At 19.4% G+C, this 20,282-nt stretch overlaps 4 protein-coding genes across 4 annotated transcripts in view; all 4 read left to right on the forward strand. All coding sequences in view use genetic code 6, as the record gives it.

The window, feature by feature from the left end:
* The first annotated feature begins 805 nt into the window (after positions 1 to 805).
* On the forward strand, positions 806 to 5,694 carry TTHERM_01138270 (cyclic nucleotide-binding domain protein, putative). The gene is made up of 10 exons (XM_001008554.2): positions 806 to 938; positions 996 to 1,045; positions 1,262 to 1,351; positions 1,537 to 1,626; positions 1,707 to 1,796; positions 1,875 to 1,964; positions 2,204 to 2,293; positions 2,437 to 2,526; positions 5,274 to 5,348; positions 5,481 to 5,694. The coding sequence occupies exons 1-10, from the start codon at positions 900 to 902 to the stop codon at positions 5,569 to 5,571; spliced, it is 795 nt and encodes a 264-aa protein (XP_001008554.2). The 5' UTR covers positions 806 to 899; the 3' UTR covers positions 5,572 to 5,694.
* Positions 5,695 to 7,671: 1,977 nt separating this feature from the next.
* Positions 7,672 to 11,921, forward strand: TTHERM_01138280 (transmembrane protein, putative; the record flags this gene model as incomplete). Its single annotated transcript, XM_001008555.3, has 2 exons — positions 7,672 to 10,386; positions 10,456 to 11,921. The coding sequence occupies exons 1-2, from the start codon at positions 7,926 to 7,928 to the stop codon at positions 11,919 to 11,921; spliced, it is 3,927 nt and encodes a 1,308-aa protein (XP_001008555.3). The 5' UTR covers positions 7,672 to 7,925.
* Positions 11,922 to 14,598: 2,677 nt separating this feature from the next.
* Positions 14,599 to 16,078, forward strand: TTHERM_01138300 (transmembrane protein, putative; the record flags this gene model as incomplete). The annotated part of the gene is made up of 3 exons (XM_001008557.2): positions 14,599 to 15,544; positions 15,604 to 15,785; positions 15,881 to 16,078. The coding sequence occupies 3 exons, from the start codon at positions 14,599 to 14,601 to the stop codon at positions 16,076 to 16,078; spliced, it is 1,326 nt and encodes a 441-aa protein (XP_001008557.2).
* A 3,728-nt stretch (positions 16,079 to 19,806) lies between these two features.
* TTHERM_01138320 (hypothetical protein) overlaps positions 19,807 to 20,282 on the forward strand; it is a gene marked incomplete at both ends in the record, with an annotated part of 981 nt that continues 505 nt past the window's right edge. The window contains one exon of the mRNA XM_001008559.3: positions 19,807 to 20,282. This exon is cut by the window's right edge and continues 107 nt beyond it. Within this exon, the coding sequence (XP_001008559.3) occupies positions 19,807 to 20,282 (476 nt within the window).

The following is a 20,282-nucleotide window of genomic DNA, read 5'->3' on the forward strand; positions in this document are numbered from 1 at the left end:
TTTATCACCTATTTACTTTATAATAATACAATCAATATTATACAAATAGATTGATCTCAAACAAATAAAAATTTGTATACATTTTAATATTTTATATAAGGCAATATCACTTCAATATTTAATTGGTAAATTATATTCATTTTATGTTAAATAATTTTGCATTTAAAATCAATCATTCTTTTTTAACAATAGGCACTAACTAGACTAAAAATTTATGATTAATTTTATTTATATTTTGAGTATTAAAGTCTAAATACTTAAAATTTCTTTAAGTTTTGAATCTATCTGTTTAATTATTAATGTTTTCATATTCTAAATTTAATTTTATAAAACATAAAGAACTCAATAATTTTATATTTAAAATCAAATAAAAATTATTTAAGATACATTTTTTTAAATTTAATCAAGCATGCTTAATTAATTTTAACATAAATTAATCTTGAAAAACTAATAAAATAGAAAATTATTTAACAATTTCCATTTTATTAAGAACCTTAGAATGCCATCCATATTATCATTAAATTTATAAATAATAAATTTTTGCTAGTTCTATTTTAATAACTAAATATAACATATATTTTAATCAAAAGAATTTATTTATTCTAGAATTACAAATTTAAAAATCATAAAATATGATAAATATAAAAAAAATTAATTAGAAAATCCAGGAATTAAATTCTTGATTTCCTTCATCTATCTACAAGAATTTAAAGCCTGGAAATGAAATAAACATACAAGAATTAAATTTTTTGCTACTTTAATTATTTTTCATAATTTATTTATTCTGTCTATTATTTGTAATAATTAAATATTATTTAGAACTTAATTAAATTTTTTATTATTTTATAAATAAATTTTTAATTGACTATCAGCATAAAAAAATAAAGCTAAAAAAAAAAATGGAAGAAAAAAATAAGAGATTTGGAGATTTAAAAGAAGTAATAATATGCTTTTTATTCATTAATTATGATACAAAATCCTTACATTATTAAAAGTTTTAAAAATCAAACTTAAGGAATATTACTCATCTCTAATTAGATTTAGGGTAAATATTTATTTATTCATTTACTTATTTTTTAATTAATTTTAAACAAATGAAAAATATAAGAGAAAGTTGTCTTTATTTATCATAAATTTAATGCATCTATTTATCAAATAAAAAACTTTATTTATTTGATTTTAATTAAAACATTATTTATCCAAAATAAAATTTGGAGAAAATTCAAAATAGCTCACTCAAATACTTTTTTATTAATAAAAGAAACAAGATAAAAGGAGATGAAGGAGCAAAAGATCTTGGTATATCTCTAAGTAAGTGCACTGAACTCACTAATTTAATTATTTATATTTAGTAAACTTTATTGGTTTTAACAAATATTATTCAATTTATTTTATCTAAAATCTTAAATAGTTAAAAGAAGAGTTTTATTAAAATTAAATTATTTTTTTAAACAACTCTTTTACTATTTTACAAAACAAATCAAAAATAAATATTTAAAAAATTCAAATACTTTATTTAACTATATTCATTAAAAGTATGAATGAAATCAAAAATGAAGGAGCATAAGCATTCGGCTTAGCTTTAGGATCTTGTAAAAAACTCATTGATTGTAAATTATGGATTTAGTAAATTAATTGAATTTATATTTTTATATCTATTTGTATTTTAATTTATTAGCTTTTTCAAAAATTTTTGAATTTAAAAGTGAAAATTAAATCGGAGATATAGGAGCGTCTGGTATAGCAGCAGGTTTGAGCAATTTTACCTAAATTACAAGTTTAGGTTTGAGTTTACTGTAAGTTAAATTTAATTTTATTCTGTTTTATGGCATTATAGAAAAAATTAATTTATAAAATATTTTTAAATTTAATAGAAAAAATGAAATTGGTGATGAAGGTATTTTTGATATTGGGTTAGCCTTAAGTAAATGTAAGAATCTAATCAATTTATAACTATGGTTACAGTAAATAATTATTATTAAATTTATAATATATTTTTATGTTGCTACTATTATACTTTACCTTCTTTATTTAAGACAAATATTTATTCTCTAAGTATGGAGGGAGGTTTTCAAATAATTTATATATTTTAATAATGAAATTTTTGTATTAAAAGTTATTAAAGAAATTTTTTTTACAAAAATATTAACTTTTTGAAATCCACTCAATAAAAATTTAATACTAATTATTTTAATATAAAAAGCACAAATTAATTTGGTGATAAAGGCTTATCAGGCCTCCTAATAGGTTTGAATAGTTGTAATCAAATTAAGGATTTAGGTCTTAGCTTGAGGTATTTAATTATTTTTATTTTCAAATAATAAAAATAAATGAAAATAAAAAAAATGCTAAAATAGATTTTTATTAAATTATGATAATTTAATTTTTATTTTTGGTTTATTTTTATATTTAAAATTAATATAATAATAAAAAAAGTAAAAATAAAATTACTGATGAAGGGTATTTGAAAATGGACGAATGTCTATCAAGTTTAGTAAATTTAACATCTTTGCTTTGTGTTTTCAAGTAGAATTATTTTATTTTCATTTTTGATGCTTTATCCAATAAATAATTAATTAGTGATAATGAAAAATTACTCAAGTCGAGAGAAATGATGAATTGCAAAAATGTTAAAGTGCTTAGACTAAGTTTTTGGTAAAAGCAAACTTTTTTATTTTATATTTTTACATCTCATAGTATTTTTTAGCTTATTCAAATTAAAAAATTTCATATACATCGTCAAGTTTAATTTTTTAATTGTATGCTTAAAATGTTTTCAAAATTAATTTAAATAAAATTTTAAATATAGTTTATGCTCATCAGATGAAGAAGATAATAAACACTATAGAAAAGCTTTTAAAATCAAAAGGCTAGTTAAATTATCTTTATATTAATGAAATTATTTTCATTTATTAATAAATATTTATTTTTATTGTCTTTTATTCATTGCTATTTTTTTATTATAAATAATTTCTGTTGAATCTAAACTTTTATGTTTGATTTTTCTTTTGAATTTTAACTTAATTTTTGATCAATAAATTTAAAAACTTAATATAAATTAAAATTACATATTCAATAAATATTTTTGAAGCAATTGTTTTATTCTTGCAATATTTTTTTTTCTTATTTAAATAGATAGAAGAGGTCTAACAGATCTTAAATTATAGTTTTATAAAATTTCCTCCACCTTCTTTTTAAACTAAAAATGACTAAAATATTGAAGATTTATTTAAAATATAATTAGGAGAAATGAATAAGCAAAAATAATTGTTATCTTTATATTAAATATTTATTTTTTTATTGTTATTAAGCTATTTATTAATTTGATTATTTTATTTTTTTTCAATTCGAAATTTAGTTTTTATTCATTTTTAGCTTTAAAAATAGATAAAATAAAAATAATTCACATACATTCTTGCACATACATAGTGACATGCACTCTAAATTACCCCTTTATTTAATTACTTATATATTATCATTATAAATATACAATAAATTTTTTAAAATAATTCAAAAATTTTTTATTTTTTAAATATTTTGGTATTTTCTTACATAATTATTAAGCTTAAAATTTATAAAATAAAAATCTATTTATAAATATAAATTGATTATCACATAAAAAATTAAAGCGAAAAAAAAACAATGGAAGGATAAAATAAGAGATTCACAGATTTAGAAGAAGTAATAATATGCTTTTTATTCATTAATTATGATATAAAATCTTTACATTATTAAAAGTTTAAAAAATCAAACTTAAGCAATATAACTCATCTCAAATTAGATTTAGGGTAAATATTTATTTATTCATTTACTTATTTTTTAATTAATTTTAAATAAATGAAAAATTAAAGAGAAAGTTGTCTGTCTTTATTTATCATAAATTTAATGCATTTATTTATCAAATAAAAAACTTTATTTATTTGATTTTAATTAAAACATTATTTATCCAAAATAAAATTTGGAGAAGATTCTCAAAATAGCTCACTCGAATACTTTTTCATTAATAAAAGAAACCAGAAAATAGGTAATGAAGGAGCAAAAGCTCTTGGCATATCTCTAAGTAAGTGCACAGAACTCTCTAATTTATTTATAAGTATTGGGTAAAGTTTACTCGTTTTAACAAATATTATTCAAATAATTTTATCTAAAATCTTAAAAAGTTAAAAGAAGAGTTTTATTAATATTAAATTATTTTTTTAGACAAATCTTTTACTATTTTATATAAATCAAAAATAAAATTCAAATACATTATTTAATTATATTCATTAAAAGTTTTAATGAAATCAAAAATGAAGGAGCATAAGCATTCGGTTTAGGTTTAAGATCTTGTAAAAAACTTATTGATTGTGAATTATGGGTTTAGTAAATTAATTGAATTTATATTTTTATATTTTTATTTTTTTATCACATATTATAATTTATTAGATTTTTCAAAAATTGTTTAATTTAAAAGTTATAATTAAATCGGAGATATAGGAGCGTCTGGTATAGCAGCAGGTTTGAGCAATTTTACCTAAATTAAATGTTTATGTTTGAGTTTACTGTAAGTTAAATTTATTATTATTCTGTTTTATGGCATTATAGAAAAAATTAATTTATAAAATATTTTTAAATTTAAAAGAGAAAATTAAATTGGTGATGAAGGTATTTTTGATATTGGGTTAGCCTTAAGCAAGTGTAAGAATCTAATCAATTTAAAACTATTGTTACAGTAATTATTGTTAAATTTATATTGATTTTTAAGACAAATATTTATTTTTTATATATAGCACTTTGCAATTTTAAAAAATAGTCATCGAAATCTATTTATTAGCGATGATTTGAAGATTTTTATTAAAGCAATTTTTTACAAAATTATTAGTTTTTGATATCCATTAAAAATGTAATATAAATATTTAATTATTTTAATATAAAAAGCTCAAATTAATTTAGTGATAAAGGTTTAGAAGGTATCTTAATAGGTTTAAATAGTTGCAATCAAATTAATAATTTAGGTATTAGTTTGAGGTATTTAATTATTATTATTTTCAAATAATAAAAAAAAATGTTAAAATAGATTTTGATTAATTAAAATAAATTAATATTAGATTTAGATTAAATTTTATATTTAATATTAGCATTTTTATAAAAAAAGTAATAATAAAATTACTGATGAAGGATATTTGAAAATGGATTAATGTCTATCAAGTTTAGCAAATTTAAGATCTTTGAATTGCATTTTCAAGTAGAATTATTTTTTTTCATTTATGATGCTTTATCCAATATATAATTAGTGATAATGAAAAATTACTCAAGTCGAGAGAAATGTTGAATTGCAAAAATGTTTAAGTGTTGATACTAATTTATAAGTAAAAACTTTTTTATTTTATATTTTTATAGCTTATTCAAATTTAAAAATTCCATATACATCTTCAAGCTTAATATTTTAATTGTATATTTAAAATATTTTCAAAATAAATTAAATAAAATTTTAAATATAGTTTGTGCTCATCAGAGGAAGAACATAATAAACACTACATAAAAGCTTTAAAAATCAAAAGGCTAGTGAAATTATCATCTGTATAGATTTGAAATTATTATCAATAAATAAATAAATAAAAATATTAATTTTTAAAGGCTTAAATTAACTGTTATTTTTTTATTGTAAAAAATATCTGTTGCATCAATACATTAATCTTTGATTTTTCTTTTGAATTTTAACTTAATAATTGATCAATAAATTTAAATACTTAGTATAAATTAAAATTACATCTTCAATATTTTTGAAGCAATTATTTTATTCATGAAATTTTTTTTTTCATATTTTAATAGAAGAGGTTAAACAGGGCTTATATAATAGTTAAATTAAATTTCCACCTGATTTTTCATAATTTTTATCAATTATTGTAAACTAAAAATTAATTATAAATGGCTAAATATTGAGGATTTATTTAGGATATAATTAGGAGAAATAAATAAGCAAAAATAATTGGTGTTACTTTAAGCAATTATAAGTAACTTGATAATTTAGTGTAGTTTTTATATTAAATATTTATTTTTTTATTACTATTAAGCTATTTATTAATATAATTATTTTATTTTTTTCAATTAGAAATTTTGTTTTATTTTATTTTTAATTTATATTTAAAAAATAAAAAGATATATTTTTATAATTTTAAATATATATAGTATTAAATAAGTCACAAAGGAGCAAAGCAATTTACCTATTTATAGATGATTGTAAGTATTAGTAGATGACAAAATTAATTTGACGCAGTGTATTATTTGATATTTGTTAAATTTCTATCAAATATATAGTGATATTTTATACAGTCAAATAGCAATTTAAATTTCTAAATAAAATTTGGAGGGAAATTTTTAAAGTAACAAAAAGCAATTTTAGTTTATAAAAGCAAGAAAAAGCAATATTTTCTATTTTTTTTTAATTAAAGCATTTATTAAAAATGTTTGAGAAATTTTATCAGTCTCTTTAAATTATAAGTGACAAAAACAAAGAATTATTTTAAAAAGCAATTAAAAATTATACTAAAAGTAAAATCAATATTGAGAAAAATTATGAATATAAATTTTTTTATTAGTAGATGACAAAATACATTTGACGTAGTGTATTATTTGATATTTGTTCAATTTTAATCAAATAATTAGTGATATTTTATACCACCAAATAGCAATTTAAATTTCTAAATAAAATTTGCAGTGAAAATTTTAAAGTAACAAAAAGCAATTTTAGTTTATAAAAGCAAGAAAAAGCAATATTTTCTATTTTTTTTTAAATTAAAGTATTTATTAAAAATATTTGAGAAATTTTATCAGTCTCTTTATATTATAAGTGACAAAAACAAAGAATTATTTTAGAAAGCAATTAAAAATTTTACTAAAAGTAAAATCAACATTGAGAAAAATAATGAATATAAATTTTTTTATTAGTAGATGACAAAATTCATTTGACGTAATGTATTATTTGATATTTGTTCAATTTTAATCAAATAATTAGTGATATTTTATACCACCAAATAGCAATTTAAATTTCTAAATAAAATTTGCAGGGAAATTTTTAAAGTAACAAAAAGCAATTTTAGTTTTTAAAAGCAAGAAAAAGAAATATTTTCTATTTTTTTTTAAATTAAAGTATTTATTAAAAATGCAGGAGAAATTTTTATCAGTCTCTTTATATTATAAGCGGCAAAAACAAAGAATTTTATTAGAAAGAAATTAAAGATTAAGCTAAAAATAAAATCAACATTGAGAAAAATTATGAATATAAAATTTTTTATTAGTAGATGACAAAATTCATTTGACGTATTGTATTATTTGATATTTGTTCAATTTTAATCAAATAATTAGTGATATTTTATACCACTAAATAGCAATTTAAATTTCTAAATAAAATTTGCAGTGAAATTTTTAAAGTAACAAAAAGCAATTTTAGTTTATAAAAGCAAGAAAAAGCAATATTTTCTATTTTTTTTTAAATTAAAGTATTTATTAAAAATGAAGGAGAAATTTTTATCAGTCTCTTTATATTATAAGCGGCAAAAACAAAGAATTTTATTAGAAAGAAATTAAAGATTAAGCTAAAAATAAAATCTACAATTAGAGTTAAATGCCATTTCTTAAATTACATTATCGATTTTAAATATATTATAAATTAACTTGTTTAAGAAATTATTAGTGCTATTAAACCATTAAATTTTATATAGGAGTCTCTAATAATCAAAATAGAAAAAGGGTTTTCAAATAGAAATTAAAGAGTGATAAAAGTTTAATCTAATAATTTTTCTTCTATAAAATTAATTGGTATAAAAATCTTTGTTTTATTGTTTAATTAGCACAGAGTTGGTAAAAATTTATAATAATTAATTAATTCAAAAACAAATTAATTAAAAATAAAAAAATAAGTAAATAGGAAAAAGAAAAAAATTAAAATGAACTTTTTTAGATTTTATCTAATAATTTTAGTTTTCTTTGTTTAACAAACAAAATCATAAGATGAATTAAATATGAAGGTGATTGGAGATGAAAATTGTGATAAATCTGTAATTTAATAGCTAAATGAATAAAATATTATATATTTTTGCTAAGAAAATAATATAATGATAGGAAACTAAGATAAAATAGCTTTTGATTTAAATTTAAAAGATTAGAATCTTTTTTCTAGGATAATTATCTATAATATCAAAGTAGCTAGTATAAATAACCTTATCTTAGAAAATATATAATTTTATTAAAATGATGCATTCATATATTTTAATTAAATATAAGATTTAGAGATGTTAAATATAAGTATTTCTAAGTCTATGAAGTCCTTTTATATGTTATTTAATTCAGATTATATTACTTCAATTACTATAAAATAAATTATTCTAAAAGATATTTTCATCCAGAAAATTAAATTCTAATCTTATTTAATTTACATAAATTAAATAAGCTTAATTAACTCTTAAATCTGTTCACTAAATCTTATTGGGGATGGTAAATTAGCAATAAAAAATTATTAAAAGATATTGAATGCAAGTTTTACTCAATTTGAATTTACCGAATGTCCCGATTCTGTTTTTTAATCAAAATAAGAAATAAATATTGAGAGCATAAATTTAGATTTAAGCTATATTAATATCTCTCCTACTTAAATATTTAATGTTTTAAGTTTTTTTGTGAATTCTGTTTAAGGAAAAATAAAAATAGATTTGATATCATACTAGTCATCTTTTGTCACAAATTCATACATAGAAGTAATATAGTTCAATTCAGATTTACTGACAAAATAAAGGGCTAATGTAGAGATTGATAAATTGATTTATTAAAATAATGATAGTAATAGCTCTTTGTATTTAGATGTAAAATCATTATAATCTTTTTTTATAAATGAATTAATTTTAGAAGGACTTTCTGGCCCTATTTAATATAGTAGATATCAAAGTTTATTTAAAATTTTTAATACTGGAATTATTACTATTTGGTTAATAACTATTAAAAATTGTGAAAATATAAAAGGACCTATTTTTTAAGTCCTTTATTCTTAAGAAATTAAAACAAAATTACTTATCTTAGAAAATTCAGTCATTTATTCTAGCTTTATAGTTTTGGAAGTTATTATCGATTTGACAATCGAAAATTTTTAAATAAGAAACATAAAATTTTATGGATATTTGATAAATGCATAATAAATTTATAATTTATATTTTAGATTTTTTATATTATCAGAATCACTTATCAATTCAAAATCGTTATTTAATCTAAAAAATATAAACAGAAGCGTGTTTGGAGAATTTGCTATTGTAAATGTAAACACAGACCAAAAATAATCTATGATTTTCTATTATGTATTAGAGCCAGAATTAATCATGAAAACAATACTTTTTAGATCTTCTTAGGCAAATTTATAAACTGAAAATAACTTATAATTCTTAACATTAGATGGCTCTAACTATCATTTTACAATGTCCAAATCTAAAATAATAAATGGATCTTCTATTAACTTTGGTGGTTGCTTAAATTTTATTAACACTTTTGATACTATTTAAAATTAAGTAATAGAAATTTGGGGAACTACATTTTAATAATGCAGGAGCAATTATTTAGGAGGTGCTATTTCTGGGACATCTTTTATTGGGATTTACAATTATTTTATTGAATGCAGTAGCTAAATAGGTGGTGCTATATATGTTGTTTAGGGGTTAAATAGTGATATAGATTAAGATCATAATAAATTTTAATAAAATAAAGCTTATTTAGCTGCAAATACATTTAATAAATCTCCTTTAAAGTTAAAAATCTTAGAAATTTTAGAAATAAATTAAATTAATTTTAATGATAAAAATTTATTTACATAAACTAATTAATATTTGTATCCTGGATTGACCTATGTTATTAGATTATCTCTAGAAGTAGATGGTGAATAGCATAACGAATACACAAATAACAATAATTTTGGTAATCTCTATTAACTTCTAGTTTCACCTTCATAAAATTTTATTTCTTAAACCCCGAATCAACTTTATTCTATCAACTTTCCCTTTATTTTATGGTCTGCAAAAGATATATCCTTTAGTGGTAAGTAAGAAATAGAATTGGAAGCTATTTAGATTTATTTAGCCTAGCTTTATACTTTAAAAGAAAGTTAATATAAAGTATATAATGGCTGTAAAGAACAAGGAATGGAAAAAGTATATTTAGATAAATATTCAAGAACTTAGTTCATATGTTAATACTGTGAATAAATGAAGGTAAGCTACTATGGAGTATGTCAATAATGTTAAGTTGAATATTTTTAATAATGTTATGGAAATTACTCTGAGCTAAAATCATCATATTGGAGATCAATATATTCAGCAGAGCCTTAAGATATTTACTATTGTTCTAATAATCCTTCAAGTTGCTAAGGAGGTAAATTAAATTTATTTAAATTTCATTATTAATAACTTATTTATTAAACAAAAATATTTCCAAATAAAGGTAGTGGAATAGGAAATGAACTTTGCTATGAAGGTCATGTAGGAGCCTAATGTTTGGACTGTGATCTTTATGGTACTTATTGGAATGAAAGATTTTCTAAAGAGGGTTTCTTTTAATGTGTAAAGTGTAGTTCAATATCTTCTAATACTATAAAAATTATAGTATTGTTAACTATTTTGATGCTTAGTCTACCATTTATTTTATATTCAACCTTTAAAAAGCTTAAAAATGAAATTCTTGCACTTTATTTATCTAAAATGGGTATTTTTTTCATTCGGAAAACATTGCAGTAATAGACATTGACTTCTACTTACATTAAGATTTTACTATTTCATACTTAAATTTATTTCATATCAAATTAATTCACCAAAGTGAATATACTTTCTACTTTATTTAATTTCTAGTTCTTATTCTACAATCCCTTAAGCTCCTCCTTCCTCTCTTTAAACTGCTTAATTTCTCAGTATAAACCTGAATCAACTAATATAGGATACACTGAACTTCTTTTAACATTTATAATCCCAATATTTATTTGCTCATTAACAATTATTGTGTCTTTTTGTATATTTATTCTAAAAAGAAAGCTATTCATAAGGAGCCTATATATGTCTATCCTAACTTTTATATATATGTTTATGATAGTTTTTTACTCAATTCTATTAGAGAAAACGCTTAGTAGTTTCTTTTGTTTAAAACTTGACAAGGATAAATATTATTCTCTTATTGACCTAAGCTTGGAATGTGGAAACTCTTCAGAACTCTATAAAATATAATGCCTAAGTTTAGTGATATTAATCTTATTTTTGGTAGTTTTCCCATTTGTAGTATTTGCAAAGCTAATTTAATCACGAAAGAGACTAAATAAAGTTAAAGTCAAATTTACTTTTGGGTTTTTATACATTGAATATAAAACAAAATTTTTCTATTGGGAGATGGTAAGAATTTTTGTGAAAAGCTTGATTATTTTATTTTATGTGTATTTGAAGTAATATCCTTAGATTAGTCTCACTACGATTTCTATAATATTATTTTGTTATGTTATGGCTTTAAAAAGCTTTAATCCTTTCATCTCATCATTTTTAAATAATTTAGAAATAATATCAACAATAATTTCAAACATGATACTTCTCTCATCTACAATGTATTTGCAGTAGAATTAGAATGGAGATAATAATTTTCAAGATTTTAAGATAGCGTTATACTTAATAATTTAGTTATGTAACATGATGTTTTTCTTTTATTGCATTTGGCTAATAATAATGTCTTTTCTAGAAAAATACATATAAAAATTATAAAAATGTCTTAAATGGAGATGTATTTAAAGATTAAAATCTACAGATAATATGAAAATAAATAAAAATGTAAAAAAAATGATAATATGTATGAAAAAAATGCAAATAAATTAAAAATTAGACGATTCTTTACAACTCTTGTTATCCTATGAATTATAAAATGATTTAGATTGATTTATAGATATATATCTTTTAAAAAGTACTGCTTTGATTATAATTTTATTTTATAAAGTTAATATAATATATTTTATGTTAGGTTTATAATTCACATAGTGTATTTTATAAATGATTAAAATTATTATTTATTATTAGAATTAGAAATTAAAAAATTATTTAATTAAATAATAAAATTAAAAAAAATAAACAAGTTAAGAAATTAATTTTGACAATACAAGATTAAATATTAAAAGTATTTTTTTAAAAAATCCTAATATTTATTAACTTTAAATTTGATTTAATTCTGCTTATAAATTTTTTATCTTACTGCAATTCATTTTTTTAAATAATTTTTATTAATAGAAGAGGTTAAATCAATAAACCAAAAAAAAGAAAGTGCTTTAAATCAAAAAGATTAGTAGTATTTAAAATAGATTTATGATAATAAATAAATGATGAAATAATTAAAAAATTATTTTAATAATAGAAAATATTTACTTTTATTTTATATTTATTATAATAATATAATACAAAAATAATTTAAGACAGAATATAACTAGCTTTAAGATTTTGTTTATCTGATAAATATCATAAATTTTTAAATAGTTTATTAAATAAATAAATTTTAAAATAGAAATTTCTTTAAAATGGTTGTTTTTTGTGATTAATATATCTATTAATAAATTATAAAAATAAAGAATTATATTAGAAAATAAATTAAAAACTATGCTAAACATAAAATAAACAATTATTTAAAAAAAAATAAAATAAATTACATTATCAATTTTAAATCTATTATAAAATTTCTTGTTTAAGAAATTATTTGTACTATCAAAATAACTAAATTTTAAATAAGAGTCTGTATTTTTTTTTGATTTGATTTTAAATTGGGCAAAAGGTTTTTACAGTTTACAGCAAATTAATTAATTAGTTTATCAGAAAATTTCTGCTAACTAACTAATGATCAAAATAGAAAAAGCCATTTCTAATAGAAATTAAAAAGTGATAAGAAATTAATCTTATTATATTTTCTTCTGCAAAATAAATTGGTATTAAATAACCTTTGTTTTGGCTATTTAATTAGCTCAGAGTTGGTAAAAACTTATAATAATTTATTAATCCCAAACAAGCAAACTAAAAGTTAAAAAAATAAATAAATAGGAAAAGTAAAATTAAAATGTACTTTTTTAGATTTTATCTAATAATTTTAGTTTTCTTTATTTTAAAAACAAAATCATAAGATGAATTAAATATGAAAGTAATTGGAGATGAAGATTGTGATAAATATATTATATAATAATTAAATCAATATGATATTAATTATTCTTGCTAAAGAAGTACAATAGTAGTAGAAAACTAAGATGAAATAACTTTTGAGTTAAATTTAAAAAATTCGGATATCTTTTCTTAGATAGTAATCTAAAATGTCAAAGTTGTTACTATAAATAGCCTTAACTTAGAAAATCTTTAATTTTAAAATGAGTTAATAAATTTTTACAAAATATAAGATTTAATAATAAAAAATATAAGTTTTTCTAAGTTTATTATGACTTCCTCTTAAACTTTAATTTATGCAAAAAATATTAATTAAATTACTGTAGGCTAAATTTTTCTAAAAGATCTTTTCATTATCTCAGCAATTAAATTCACTTCTTCAATTATTTAAATAGATTAAATAAGCTTAATTAACTCTTAAGTGTGTTAACTATATTTTTTTGGAAAAGATAAATTAATGATAAAAAGTATATCAAAGATATTAAATGCAAGTTTTATTCAATTTAATGAATGCTCTGAAGATTCTATTTATAGTTCATATAATGAAATAAATATTTAGAGCATAAATATAGATGTAAGTTATATAAATATCTCTCTTACTTAGATATTTAATAAATTTGCTGGTATTTAAATTGCTAAAAATGAATCTAATGAAGGAGAAATTAAAATAGGTTTGATATCATACTAGTCATCTTTTGTCGCTTCTTCATACATTGAAGTTATATAGTTCAGTTAAGATTAAGTTCAATCATCTATTGTAAAGATTGATAAATTGATTTACTAAAAAAATGATAGTAGTAGTTCTTTGTAATTAAATGTATAATTGATCAAATCTTTTTCTATCAATGAAATAGTTTTATAAGGATTTTCAGGCTCCATTTAATCTAATAGCTAAGAGAGTTTTATTAAACTTTATAATATTGGAATTATTGAATTTAATTCTTTTACTGTTTTAAAAAGTGAAAATATATAAGGATCTATTATTTAATGCTTTACTTCTGAAAAATTAATAATAAATAATATTTCCTTATCAAATTCAGTAATTTATTCTAGCTTTATAGATTTAGAATTTATAAAAGAATTGATTCTCTCAAATTTTGATATAGTAAACATAAAATTTTATGGATATTTGATAAATGCATAATCAATTTTTTATTTAGATTTATAATAATTCAACATATAATAAATATTCATCAATTCAAAATCTCTATTTTATCTAAAAAATGTAGATAATAGTAACTTTGATAATGTTTAACTTAAAAAAATAAACACAAACCAAAACCAATCTATAATTTTCTATATTGAATTAGTACGAAAATAAACCTAAAATGAGGTATTATTTATACGAATTGATGCAGATTTATAATCTAAAAGTAACTTATAATTCTTAACTTTAGATGGCTCTAACTATTACTTTAATATGGAAGAGTCTAACATATTAAATGGATCTTCTATTAACTTTGGTGGTTGCTTAAATTTTATTAACACTTTTAATACTAATTTAAATTAAGTAATAGCCCTTTAGGAAACTACATTTAAATAATGCAAGAGCAATTATTTAGGAGGTGCTATTTCTGGGTTATCTTATACAGGCTTAAAAAATACCTTTTTTATTGAGTGCAGTAGCTAAATAGGTGGCGCTATATATGCTATTTAGGAGTTATATAATATTGATCTAAATTAAAACTCATTTGAATAAAATAAAGCTTATCTAGCAGCAAATATAGTTAATAAATCTCCTTTAAAATTAAAAATTTTAGAAATTTTAGAGATAAATTAAATGAATTCTAATGATAAAAATTTATTCACATAAACTAATTAATATTTGTATCCTGGACTAGTCTATATTATTAGATTATCTATAGATGTAGATGGAGAATAGCATAAAGAATACACAAATAACAATAATTTTGGTAATCTCTATTAACTTCTAGTTTCACCTTCATAAAATTTTATTTCTTAAACTCCGACTCAACTTTATTCTATCAACTTTCCCTTTATTTTATGGTCTGCAAGAGATATATCTTTTAATGGTAAGTAAGAAATAGAATTGGAAGCTATTTAGATTTATTTAGCCTAACTTTATACTTTAAAAGAAAGTTAATATAAAATATATAATGGTTGTAAAGAATAAGGAATGGAAAAAGTATATTTAGATAAATATTCAAGCACTCAATTCATATGCTAATACTGTGAATAAATGGAGGTAAGCTACTATGGAGTATGTCAATAATGTTAAGTTGAATATTTTTAATAATGTTATGGAAATTACTCAGAGCTAAAATCATCATATTGGAGATCAATATATTCAGTAGAACCTTAAGATATTTACTATTGTTCTAATAATCCTTCAAGTTGCTAAGGAGGTAAATTAAATTTATTTATTAATAAATTATTTATTAAATTATAATATTTTTAAATAAAGGTAGTGGAATAGGAAATGAGCTTTGCAATGAAGGTCATGTAGGAGCCTAATGTTTGAATTGTGATCTTTATGGTGCTTACTGGAATGAAAGATTTTCTAATGTGGGTTTCTTTTAATGTGTAAAGTGCAATTCAATTTCTTCTAATACTATAAAAATAATAGTATTGCTAACTATTTTGATGGTAAGTCTACCCTTTATTTTATATTCAACCTTTAAAAAGCTAAAAAATGAAATTCTTGCACTTTATTTATCTAAAATGGGTATTTTTTTCATTAGGAAAACATTGCAGTAATAGACATTGACTTCTACTTACATTAAGATTTTACTATTTCATACTTAAATTTATTTCATATCAAATTAATTCACCAAAGTGGATATACTTTCTTCTTTATTTTAGTTCTAGTTTTTACTCTACAATCCTTTAAGCTCCTCCTTTCTCTCTTTAAACTGCTTAATTTCTCAGTATAAACCTGAATCAACTAACATAGGATACACTGAACTTCTTTTAACATTTATGATCCCAATATTTATTTGCTCATTAACAATTCTTGTGTCAATTTGTATATTTATTTTAAAAAGGAAGCTATTTAGAAGAAGTTTATATGCTTCTATCCTCACTTTAATATACATGTTTATCATATTATTTTACTCAACTCTATTAGAAAAAACGCTTAGTAGTTTCTTTTGTCTAAAACTTGACAAGGATAAATATTATTCTCTTATTGACCTAAGTTTGGAATGTGGAAACTCTTCAGAACTCGATAAAATATAATATTTAAGCTTTGTGATATTAATCTCCTTTTTGATAGTTTTCCCATTTGTAGTATTTGCAAAGCTAATTTAATCACGAAAGAGACTAAATAAAGTCAAAGTCATGTTTACATTTGGGTTTTTATACATTGAATATAAAACAAAATTTTTCTATTGGGAAATGGTAAGAATTTTAGTGAAAAGTTTGATTATTTTATTTTATGTGTGTTTGAAGTAATATCCTTAGATTAGTCTCATTATGATTTCTATAATATTATTTTGTTATATTATGGCTTTAATAAGATTTAATCCTTTCATTTCAGCATTTTTAAATAATTTAGAAATAATATCTACAATAATTTCAAACATGATACTTCTCTCGTCTACAATGTATTTGCAATAGAATTAAAATGAAGATAAGAATTTTCAAGATTTTAGAGTAGCGTTTTACTTAATAATTTAGATATGTAACATGCTGTTTTTCCTTTATTGTATTTGGCTAGTAATAATTTCTTTTCTAGAAAAATACATTTAAAAATTAAAAAAATTTATAAAATGGAGATGTATTTAGAGATTAAAATCTACAGATAATATGAAAATAAATAAAAATGTAAAAAAAATGATAGTATGTATGAAAAAAATGCAAATAAATTAAAAATTAGACTATTCTTTACAACCCTTGTTATCCTATGAAATATAAAATGATTTTGATTGATATATGATAGCTTTTAAAAGTATTGCTTTGATTAAAATTTTATTTTATAAAATTAATTTATATTATTTTATGTTAGGTATGCAATTCGTATAGTTTTAAATAAATGATTAAAAATAAAATTATCAATAGAATTTTAAATTAAAAAGTAACTTTTTTTAAATAAGAAAATTAAAAAAATAAATAAATAAGTTGAGAAATTAATTTTGACATGTTACATAATTAATATATAAAATAAGTTATTATGAATTTATATAAATATAAAATTAAATGCTTTATAAAGTAGATTAAAGTGATAAATTTAAAAATAGAATTTTTTTAAAAATATATGTTTTTTTGTGATTAAAAGTGATTTATATATATAATAATAAATTATAAAAATAAAGAATTATTTTAGAAAATAAATTAAAAACTATGCTAATTATAAAATAAACAATTATTTAAAAAAAATTAAAATAAATTACATTATCAATTTTAAATCTATTATAAAATATCTTGTTTAAGAAATTATTAGTGCTATCAAAACAGCTATATTTTAAATAGGAGCCTGTATTTTTTTTAGACTTGATTTTAAATTTGGCATAAGGCTTTTGCAGTTTACTGTAAATTAATTAATTAGTTTATCAGAAAATTTCTGCTAACTAACTAATGATCAAAATAGAAAAAGTCATTTCAAATAGAAATTAAAAAGTGATAAGAAATTAATCTTGTTATATTTTCTTGTGCAAAATAAAATGGTATAAAATAATCTTTGTTTTTGCTCTTTAATTAGCACCTAGTTGGTAAAAATTTATAATAATTAATTAATTCCAAAGAAAACATACTAATAGTAAAAAAAAAAAATAGTAAAAATAAAATTAAAATGTACTTTTTTAGATTTTATCTAATAATTTTAGTTTTCTTTATTTTATAAACAAAATCATAAGATGAATTAAATATGCAGGTAATTAAAGATGAAAACTGTGATAAATATATTATATAATAGCTAAATCAATACAATATTAATTATTCTTGCTAAGTAAGTAGAATAGTAGTAGAAAACTAAGATGAAATAGCTTTTGACTTAAATTTAAAAGATTCGAATATTTTTTCTTAGATAATAATCTAGAATGTCAAAGTTGTTACTATAAATAATCTTAACTTAGAAAGTCTTTAATCTTAAAAATTTGATTAGTTAATATATTTTTACAAAATATAAGATTTAATAATAAAAAATATTAGTATTTCTAAGTCTATGAAGTCCTTTTAAAATTTAATTAGTACCTTTGATATTAATTAAATTACTGTAAGATAAATTTTTCTAAAAGATCTTTTCAAAAACTAATCAATTTAATTCAGCTCTTCAATTATTTAAATAGATTAAATAAGATTAATTAACTCTTAAGGGTGTGAACTATATTTTTTTGGAAAAGATAAATTAATGATAAAAAGTATATCAAAGATATTAAACGCAAGTTTTATTCAATTTAATGAATGCTTTGTGGATCCTGTTTATTAATCTAATAATGAAATAAATATTTAGAGCATAAATATAGATGTAAGCTATATAAATATCTCTCGTACTTAGATATTTAATAAATTTGCTAATATTTAAATCTTTAGTAATATATCTAATGAAGGAAAAATTAAAATAGGTTTGATATCATACTAATCATCTTTTGTCGCTTCTTCTTACATTGAAGTCATATAGTTCAGTTAAAAAATTTAAACATCTAATATAGAGATTGATAAATTGATTTACTAAAAAAATGATAGTAGTAGCTCTTTATAATTAGATGTAAAATTGATAAAATCTTTTTCTATCAACGAAATAGTTTTATAAGGATTTTCAGGCTCCATTTAATCTAATAGCTAAGAGAGTTTTATTAAACTTTATAATACTGGAAAAATTGATTTTAAATCTTTAACTGTTTTAAAAAGTGAAAATATGAAAGGATCTATTATTTAATGCCTTAATTCTGATAAATTTAATATAAATAATATTTCCTTATCAAATTTAGTAATTTATTCTAGTTTTATATATTTTTAAGCTATTAAAGATTTGAGTCTTTAAAATTTTGATATAGTAAACACAAAATTTTATGGATATTTGATAAATGCATAATAAATTTTTTCTTTAGATTTAAAATAATTCAAAGTATAATAAATATTTATCAATTCAAAATCTCTATTTTATCTAAAAAATGTAGATAATAGTGACATTTAGAATATTTAACTTAAAAAAATAAACACAGACCTAAAACAATCTATAATTTTCTATATCTAATAAGAACTAGAATAAAATTAAAACTATATCAAATTTTAAGCAGTTGAAGCAGATTTATAATCTAAAAGTAACTTATAATTCTTAACATTAGATGGCTATAACTATAAATTTTCTATGATATCGTCTAACATAATAAATGGATCTTCTATTAACTTTGGTGGTTGCTTAAATTTTATTAACACTTTTAATACTAATTAAAATTAAGTAATAGGAATTTGGCGAACTACATTTAAATAATGCAGGAGCAATTATTTAGGAGGTGCTATTTCTGGGTTATCTTATATCGAGTTAGAAAATAGCTTTTTTATTGAGTGCAATAGCTAAATAGGTGGTGCTATATATGCTATTTAGGATTTAAAAAATAGTTATCTAAATTAAAACTCATTTGAATAAAATAAAGCTTATCTAGCTGCAAATATAGTTAATAAATCTCCTTTAAAGTTAAAAATCTTAGAGATTTTAGAGATAAATTAAATGAACTCTAATGACGAAAATTTATTTACATAAGTTAATTAATATTTGTATCCTGGACTAACCTATATTATAAGATTGTCTATAGAACTAGATGGAGAATAGTATAACCAATACACAAATAACAATAATTTTGGTAATCTCTATAACTTTTTAGTTTCACCTTCATAAAATTTTATTTCTTAAACTCCGACTCAACTTTATTCTATCAACTTTCCCTTTATTTTATGGTCTGCAAGAGATTTATCTTTTAGTGGTAAGTAAGAAATATAATTGGAAGCTATTTAGATTTATTTAGCCTAACTTTATACTTTAAAAGAAAGTTAATATAAAATATATAATGGGTGTAAAGAACAAGGAATGGAAAAAGTATATTTAGATAAATATTCAAGCACTCAATTCGTGTGTTAATACTGTGAATAAATGAAGGTAAGCTACTATGGAGTATGTCAATAATGTTAAGTTGAATATTTTTAATA

Source organism: Tetrahymena thermophila (assembly GCF_000189635.1).
Source record: "Tetrahymena thermophila SB210 genomic scaffold scf_8254800, whole genome shotgun sequence".
NCBI lineage: Eukaryota > Ciliophora > Oligohymenophorea > Hymenostomatida > Tetrahymenidae > Tetrahymena > Tetrahymena thermophila.